The 9,617-nt window shown below is 44.7% G+C and overlaps 1 protein-coding gene across 1 annotated transcript; it reads right to left on the reverse strand.

The window, feature by feature from the left end:
• Nucleotides 1-4,673: 4,673 nt before the first annotated feature.
• Nucleotides 4,674-8,556, reverse strand: sox11a (SRY-box transcription factor 11a). Its single transcript, XM_031848163.1, has one exon. It carries the CDS (start codon nucleotides 7,458-7,460, stop codon nucleotides 6,363-6,365), a length of 1,098 nt encoding a protein of 365 aa, XP_031704023.1. The 5' UTR covers nucleotides 7,461-8,556; the 3' UTR covers nucleotides 4,674-6,362.
• Nucleotides 8,557-9,617: the final 1,061 nt, after the last annotated feature.

A 9,617-nucleotide genomic window follows, 5' to 3' on the forward strand; every position in this document is an offset into this window, starting at 1 on the left:
AGGAGGAGGCAAGTGGGCCCGCTATCAAAAATCTTGCAGGATAGCAATCATTAGAACCTTAGCCCCCCTGGTAAGCAAGCCATGCTTCCTGTAAAGGGCCCCAGAGGATTCAGTGTGCTAATTATTTACTGAAGCAGCAAAGACTATCAAATGAGACCCTGCGTCGAGTCTGACTGTGTGGGGGGTACCCTGACAGTGTAACCTGGGTAACATGCAAATAGAGGGAGAGTGGGGGAGGGCAAAGGAGAGAGAGACACAGAGAGAGAGAGAGGAAACACAGAGTGTAAAATGGTCAGAGTGCACTGGAGGAGTCGAGGTTCACTGGTGAGTCAGGAAAGGTGGGGCCACTGAGGGGCACAGCAGCAGAGTATTAGATTTCAGATGCATATGAATGACCAACTGCTGGCTCTGCTCTAGCTTTAGGGGGAAATTGCATGGGCTCCCCTTGAGCTGCAGTTTTGAATCTAGATTACGGCCTGACTTAATCCTGGGGAGGGTAGGTAGGGGGTCATGAATGTCTGTTGTTGGTTTCAGATAAAAGTGAAGACTTACAGAAGAGTAGGGTCCTTCTCCCTAACTGAGTTTTAGTAAAACTGTATTACCATGTTGTGTGTGTGCCATGGTCAGAACCAGCATGCTCAATGGTTAGAACTGTGCTCCGTCCCTGCTAAGTTTCTGCATCGGCCTCTCGCTATAGCCGCAAAACAAACCAAAAATGAAATGAGCAGACAAACAACCTCATGCACACACTCACACAATCGCTGACTCCTAAAACGGGGGATGGGGGTACCGCTGTGGTCATAAATCCATGCATCTAGGCAAAACGCCAAACAGACTCTCCTCAGCAGATATACACACGCAATAAGAGGGCAGTGAGCTCTGTAAATACACATTAATACACTTCATTTGATTAGAGGGCAACAACATTATCTGGTCAACAACTGCATATAAACACATACGGGTAGGTGAATTATCTAAAGCAATAAAAAATAAACAAAATAAATGTAACTTGATAAAAACACACACTCTCATACACTAATGTGGATTAAAATGTGACTTACCACAAACACGCTGCATATATTATGAGCCTGTTGGACAAACCTGGTGGGTTTATTCCCTTTTTCCTCATTGGAAAGTGCAAGGGGCTCCCGCAGCCGCTGTAAAGCTCTAAGATAAATATCATAGAGTCACAATTAATTCCAAACAAGGTTATGTTAATGCTAAACTGACCGCAATCAGGCCCGACCGACTTGCGGGAATGCTCTCTAAACAGAGCTAGATGTCATTACAAGTTGGCTCTAATTACACTGAGCCAATTATTTTTGGCATTTTTGAAACCCAAAAGGCTCAATTTATTTTCTCTCACACACTGAGTGGTGCACACAACACAAATTGAACACCAAACCTGCAAAATGTCACCCAGGAAACTCCATTCAATTAATATAATACTGTAGAGTTGGGTTTGAAAGGGGAAGCAGGTGTGCGGCCGAGTTCCTGCCCTCTAAACAGATAATTCACATGACTGATGCGCGACCTCCAGCAGCTCCCCACCAAAAAAAAAAAAAAAAGTGACCTTCTCTCAATGAGATCTTACCACGTGTCAGAACATATTCCGGGAGGAGTGATTGAACTGTTTTGTTTCTGTGTCGACGAGACAATAGCACCGCCAGCTTAAACTGCTCTTGACAACCTGCTGTGTCTGCTTTCAGAACAGCAGCCTCCCCCAAAACTTCCTTTCTTTCAATGTCTCATTGCCTTCGCTAAATAATGGAAAACTGCAATGAAGTTGGGAATGGAAAATTAGCAGCAGCAGACCCGTGCGGGTTACTTGCTTCCAGCTACACACTTATTATCTGTTACACCGCCTGTTTTGTTTCCAAGCCACATCAAGTTAAATCTGAGTTTCACTCTGGTTCATATAAACATCACTTTTCTCTCCCTCTCTCTCTCTCTCTCTCTCTCTCTCTCTCTCTCGCTCTCTCTCCCAGTGTCTGTGTGCACTTGTGTGTATTTGTCAGAGTGCTAAAACACCCTAAAACCGCCCTTCTCACAAATGTGAAGGTATAGTAAATATCAGTGCAGAAGATAGGGCCGATGCTCCCTCTCTGCCTCCCTCCGAGCAAATGGATAGCCATCAACAGCAGCAGGAGGAGTCGCCCCAGGCCGAGACTGGAGTAGAGGACAAAGGGACTGGACTGTTGCTCAGGCAGGCAATTTCAACAACAAGGTTTCCCTGACTATCAGCATGCTGAACTGCGCAACATTAGTGATAAATACTTTTAAGGTCATTGTGAGATCTAGGCATCCGATGATTAAATATGTAGTTTCCCCATCTGGATTCATAAGACAATAAATTATATTTATGGTGCAAATAGCTTTTTACCTGTTCGGATCATAGGACTCACAGGGGACCAAGTGCCGTGTGTCATTTTTTGAAACTCTGTCACACTGCTTGCAGGACCTGCAGAGCGCTGGCCTAACAGCAGGACATGCTTGTGTAACAGAGCAGGAGAGGGGCTTGCTCCGACAGAAGGGGTGTCAACACCATCCTGATCTCAGACAGAAGATCTGGAGCAGAGACCATGAATCCTGCCCACTCGTCAATTAAAACAGACAGTAAACAGGTTTAAATTTAGACAAGCAGCGCTGTTATTGTTGTTATGAAACCTCCAGCATTGGAGAGCACAAATCAGTATTCCCATAGCAATATTAGACAGCATCCCACCGGGAGAAGAGGAACCACACGTGGATCAACGATGACACAACATGGAATCTTACTGCGCAGTGGCATAAGCTAAGCAATGATGTAATGCAACTGAGCTAGCTGGATGAGAGTCAGTGCGGTGAAAAAAAAGAAAGAAACAGAACCGGTCTTATTATTACTGGATTTAACATCAGTAGACTTAGACAGAGACCGGTCACAGAGGGATTTTATCTATGAGCAACTGAGATAGCATTGACATATTTTAGAAGTCCAATTTAAGCAACTTGCAAACCGGGAGATCAACCTCCAGCCTTCAGTTCTGTGGCAGGGTTCTTTGTATAGGTGTCACGTACAGCGTTTGACTGTGACATCCTGGGTTATATGAATGATTTAAACGCTCAAGGGATTGGAAATTACTTTCTTTTGTCGCCACGATATCCCCCACGCTGAATTCCTGGGAGGACGGTATCTCACTCAGCGTCTCGGGGAGCGTTCTAGATTTCCATTTATTTATTTAAGGAGGAAACAGAAGGAAATTTCGACGGGTCACTAATTTCATTTCAACATGTAACGGTGGCATTAGCCCTGAGCAGATATTTCAGAGGAACACAAAATCAATGTTGAGATTCTGTTGGGAATAGCCCTGGAACCCATTAGCAACTTTAACCAATAGGTCAGGTAAAGTAATAGCTAGATAAATGTTTTATTACAGATTTGCAAACTGATTTAATGTGGGGGGGGCACTAGTACTTGTGCAGCTATGCATGGCAAATATTCATCATTAGTCTATTGCTGTAATGAACACAAATCTCTCAGTGACCAATGCCTCTGGTCCTTTATATATGATGTGTTAAAGCTGGGTCTACCTAACCAGGCCTCAGAGGAGGCAAAAGGCTGCGTCGGCGGTCCTCTGGAGGCATACGGGAAGCAATGCTGTGAAGATGCTATCACCTTAAATGAATGGTTTGTTATGCTAAATGTATTCTACATGACATCATACAGTAGTGTGAGTCATAACACAATCAGTTCTGGCTGTGCACAATCAAGCAGCATCACGACTATATTAGTGTACACAAGCTGCTTCCCACAGTATATTTTACCCTCCTGTTTATGTTTTTTTGTTTTTTTTTTACATTACTTCAGGGGCTCTCAGTCCTCGTCATCCAGTATCGCATCCCGCCTCGTTTTGTGTCCCAATATTTACTTTTATTTGACTGAAATCCCAGGTGGAAATGAGGCACTGAGCAGTAGAGAGAAGAGCTGTGGTGCTCAAGGACTGCAACCGCCAACCACTGGAATAATCATTTTTAAGCAACACTACTATTCACACTGACCTACTGCCCCCGTTCCCAACACACATTTAACTACTGACCTGAAAGATTAGTGGACTTTAGAGTTTACTTTCACATGTGAATTGTGTTTTTGAACAAGACTCTAAACATTTTTAGAGATTGAACCGTATCGGTCTGGAATAAGAGCCATTGTTTATCCCTGAGCGAAAATATTTCACACTGAGACATTTTTTGCAGCCCTCTGTTCGCGCAGCTCTCCGGGCAGAGAGCTACTTTTCTGAATGGAAGTTAGACAGACAGAGCTCCCACACGCTGTTTGGAGCGGCTCCTGTTTCCAGCTCCGTCTCCAAGGAGACCACCAGGCCGACCAATCGCATCGCTCGGGGCAGGCAAGCGGGCAATTCAATTTCTTAAAGCCGCAGTGTCCGTTTTAAGGGAGGCGGAGTAGTGAAAGAAACGTTCAACACAAACAGGGACAGTAAAACACCTCAACACTGCAGTTTAAAAGTTTCCTTTTTTTCCTTTTTATTAAATGTGAAATCACATGTTAGTTTGAGCCCATCCATTTCAGAGGATCCGCCTACATACAAAATAGGCATCACTCTGTCATCACATCCTTTGCAAACGCAACAAATAACACATTTGTGTACATATATTCACAAACTGAAAGGACAGTCGATGGTGGTAGGTACTTATTTATTAAAAGATGAGTCAAAGACAGATTCACACTTGGAATGTGAAGTAACTACTGCCTAGAACTTCCAAACAAAATGTCTTGGCATATAATTAGGTCATAGTCCAAAACCTTTTTATCAAACAGACTTCATATGTAGAACCCACATAAAAATAAACAATATCTGCTTTTTTTTAAGTGCAAGAAATAAAAAATACAGGTTTATGGTTAATGTTTTTAAAAAAAGAAGGCAGTCTTCAGTTTTAAAATAAAGTTTCATTACATGAAACAGGACTATGGAATGTTCTTTTTTGCTTGCTTGTTAAACGAATGCCAGACCACCACTGTATCAGACTATGCCCTTCTGCAGAACTCCTTTTCCCCAGTCAGATTCTGTTTAGTGTCAGATTTGCCCATTATGTGTCAAATTACATTCAAATTGTGATATCAATCTGTTTATATAGTATGCATCACACCATGAGGCCATATTATATAGTTTTGTATCAGTGCCAGCTGATTTGTTTATTTTTCTGCCTGGACAGGCTTCAGCATCATAACATGACATGATGTTGACAGTGCACAAGTCTGTTTTTCCATCGCTTGCTACAATTGTTGATGGTCTGTATCTTAAGAGTATATATTGCACAAAAAATGAGAGGGGGGAAAAACAGTATGTGCCATAAAAAATACCAAAATCCAGTTTCACACCTGCGATTGGGACCCATCCACATATCACGAGTATGATATACATAAACTCCTAACTTTACTATATTACAGTACATATACAATCTTGAAACTAGTTCCAGCTCTGAGGTATGTGTTCCCCATGATGCCATTGTATCGTCTACAAATACTCAACAAATCTGCTCTACAACTGTACAAAACCTAGTTTGAAATCACAAGGCATTTTTGATGCAAGTTTTAATTTAACTTAATCCTTAAAACCAGGACTCCCTTGCATGCTAAAAACAAATGATAAAGGGAAGAAGTGCCTGAAACTCACTGAAAGCACAGTAAGAACATTCCCTTTTAACTGTACAAAAATATGCCTGAAAATATCTTACTTTTCTTTTAAAAAGATGAGGTCTGTTATGTATCAAAATGTTTCCTCCACACCTGTAGGCCTATTCTGCAGAGGTTTAGGCTGCGTAATTTACCAAACCAGGAGGTAAACTGAATCAGTTACAAAAAAACAAACAAACATTTTTGCGGCATTTAGAAATGACATAAACCGTTGTAAAGTAACATCCTGAACAATTGTCAGTTCACAGATTTGCTTTGAGTCTGTCCACAGTCCGTTTTTTTTAGCTCCCTGCAGTTATTTTGTTTTTTTTAAGAGGATAAGATGCATAGAAGTTCACGTATTTTTCCCTTTTGTGGTCCGTTTAAGCTGAACAGTAAATGCAGACCTACGGGGGAAAAAATCCATAAAACCCTGTCATGCTGCCAGAAAAAAAACGTCTGCAGACTTTGCTCTTTTTTTTTTTTTTTTTTTTTTTTTTGCTACCAGCTTCATAAGCATCTCATTCCTCAAACCTCACCTCGCCTCCCTGGTCCTCCACCTTCCCTCTAGGACCCTTCAGAAAACCCACAGGAGGCAGGGCTAGGGACAACTTGACCAGGACACATATATAATTTACTTTCTTCCCTCTCTGTTATTACTAGAGGAACTTTTTTTTTTTCTTTCTTCAATTCAGTATGTGAAGACCAGGTCGGAAAAGTTCGCCTCCAACCAGTCCCCGGCAATCATCTCACTGAGTTCTGGCGTGCAATAGTCTGGGAATTCAAAGTGAGAGCCCAGGCTGCCCTCGCTGAAAGAGTCCAGGTCCTTATCCACAAGAGACAGGGAGAGGTTTCCTGAATTGGGGTTGCCCAGCTCCGAGCCTGGGGCGCTGGGGGCGAAATTTAAACTAAAGTCAAACAGCAAATCGTCCGCGTCCTCGCCGGAAGAGGAGCTGCTGGAGGAGGAGGAGGAGGAGGAGGATGTGGAGACCGACCTGGAGGATGCTGGTGAGACGGAAGCAGCGTGCAATGTGCTCTGCTTGGTAATGTTTTTGATATTGTAAAACAGTCTGTTGTTGTTCCGCACTTCTTCGTACATGCTCGTCCCCTCGGACTCGGCCGAGGAGCTCAAAGTTGGGCTCGCGGGAACTTTGGCTACATTGTACGGCCTCAGACGCTCCTCGTCCCTCGCCTTAATCCCCATCCGGTAGTCCTCCTCGTACTCGTCGTCGTCGTCCTCGTCGGTGAGCTCAATTTTCACAGTCTTTGTAACTTTTAAGCTGGGAAACACGCAGTCCTCCCCGTAGCCGTGGGATGACTTGGAGCCGCTCTTAGTCTTTATCTTTGAGCACTTCTTGCTGGGAGTCTTTGCGATTTTACCGCACTTCTCCGGAGACGGCGCCGAAGATTTCGAACTGTCGAGCTTTGGTTTTTTCTTGGGTCTGTACTTGTAGTCGGGGTAGTCGGCCATGTGTTTTAGCCGCAGCCTCTCGGCTTCTCTGATGAACGGGATCTTTTCGCTGTCCTTGAGCATCTTCCACCTCTTCCCCAGGCGCTTGGAAATCTCCGCGTTGTGCATGTCCGGCGACTGCTCCATGATCTTTCTCCTCTCGATTTTGGACCAGACCATGAACGCGTTCATTGGTCTCTTGATGTGACCGGTGGCCGTCTTGCACCAGTCCGGGTTTATCGGCACGGGGCTGCATGCCATAAATTCACTCTCCTCCGAGTCGGTAGCCTCCCTGGACATGCTCCCGTCCGTCTCGCTGTTGTCTGTGTGCTGCACCATCGCCCTCCGTTTTAAAGTCACTTTGTGTCCGGACGCTGCCGTTGTCTGTCAGCCCTTCTGCACTCTGCCAAGAAGGCTGAGCTCTGTGTTTGCGCCGGTTCGTCCACGTCCACTGCGCGTTGTATAGTCTCAAGCTCTGCACTCTTTTTCCAGACTTACAAACTGCCTTCTTAACTAGTTATCAGCTTTTTCACGTCCCCTGCGTCACGGGCCGCCATCCAATCAGGTCTCTTGCGCTCCGCCCAGCAGACTCCATCCAAGACTCCCCTTAACCCTTTTATTCCTCCCTCCCGAGCTCTCGTTGGAGGGGAGGTGGGGATTTGTGGTACACAGTGTCTGGGACAACACGCCGGGCGAGACAGGCATATTAAACACACAGTTAGCACCATGCGCTCCTGAGACGCACATCACGCACCAAAGCGCACATAAGACAATAAGGTCTATTCCCTTATTTTAAACACGAAGGAAGAAAACACGTAAGAAGAGGGGGTATTCTCCAGACTGGCAGACACTCTTTGCAGATGTGTTTGGAGGAAAAGATGTAGGCTATGTGATTATTTGCTTTTTTTCCCCCTCCCTCAGGTTGGATACTGAAGGTGGCGCTTGGACACTGTTGCAGTCGCGTGGATGCGTCGGTGCGCCTGTCTGATTGCCTGTCTGCTGTAGAAGGATGCATTTTAGCAGCTGGTATAGTGGTTGCTATCATAAACTTTAGTATATCCCAATGCATTTCTGAGATAGCTCTCTGAGTGGCTCCGTGTTTTTGTTTTGGTTTTTGGCGAGGTCTCCTTCCTGTCTGCATTTGATTTAAGGAAATAGGTCAGTAGTGCAGTCTGCTTTAGGATGTTGTTTGTTGTGTGTGAGCACCCACAACACATCTGCAGCAGCCCATAGACCCTCACTGATAACAATGCATGCTCCAAGGAAACACTTGCATGCATACACACAAATTATTTATATAATTGTAATAACAGTTCAATATATTAAATAAATATAACCCATCATTTTTTTGTATCCATTTGTTTTAATGCTCATGTTGCACTGTATAAAGCATGCAAGCAAAGCAATAACGTTTGGCTGTGCAGCCTATAGTTGAGCCCATACAGTCAGGCATGGATAGAAGGCTCCCTGCTGAGTTTGCTGTGTCAAGAGGCAGCGTAGCATCTAGCCGGCGTCTCCTGCACCTCCTCCGCCCTCCTCCCCCGCGGCTCTGGGTGGTAGCCAGCAGTGCTATTGGAGGCTGGGGCGATAAGGCTTCCTGCTTTTTTTTTTTTTTCTCTGCTTCGTCCCCTAGAGGGCAATCACTTACCCTTTTGAAACCCTCCCCCCACCAAGCCACCGTATTTTTCCCCAGCTGGGGCTTAAGAAGTGTCTCTACTGATACAGAGAGAAGCCGCTAGAAAGGCAGGGAGAAGGAAAGAGGGAAAAAGAGGCACACAGGGGGGAAAGAAGTCGAGGCTAAGGAGACTTGAGGCAGTTTGAGGAAGAGAAACGCTGAGAGATAGAGGAGCTCTTGCCTTCCCACCCCCAGAGCAGAGAGGCAACCCCCTGTCTCTCTCTCTCTCTCTCTCTCTCTCTCTCTCTCTCTCTCTCTCTCTCTCAGACAGAGATAGGGCTGAAATGCTTTATCATGACCACCCTGTGCTGATTAAGCCTTATCAGATATATATGTCGGAGCAGCAGTCTCAGGAGGCTGGCGCATGCACATGCATGTTTTACTGTCAGTCTGCTTTTTGTTCTTGATGGATTCATTGGAGTGGTATTTGATCTTCTGATCAGTGCAGACTTGGGTAGAGGAGGTTATTTCAAAATGAACTGATAGCATGTTATCATGTGTATGAATACTCTGCAAGCACTCATTGACTGCATATCTGTGTGGAATTCTGGGAAATTGTCCACATAAATCTGATATTCCAGTTCCTGCCATGATAGAAGAGAGCTAAAAAACACTATTCTTCAGATTCTGATCTGCCAAAAGGACATTTATTAAAACAATTGATTGAATATTCATAAATTATACTGTTCAACCTTTTTTTTGAGGGTTTGCCCCTCGCCTACACCTCACCCTAGCCCGATCCAACCAGCCGTATCTCTTTCTATGATGGTTTCGTGCCGGACATGAATCACAAGACGTCGTAATGATGAGCATGCAGGGTG

The sequence above is a fragment of the Anarrhichthys ocellatus genome, unplaced genomic scaffold (assembly GCF_004355925.1).
Source record: "Anarrhichthys ocellatus isolate YVR2014 unplaced genomic scaffold, GSC_Weel_1.0 scaffold7, whole genome shotgun sequence".
Lineage (NCBI taxonomy): Eukaryota > Metazoa > Chordata > Actinopteri > Perciformes > Anarhichadidae > Anarrhichthys > Anarrhichthys ocellatus.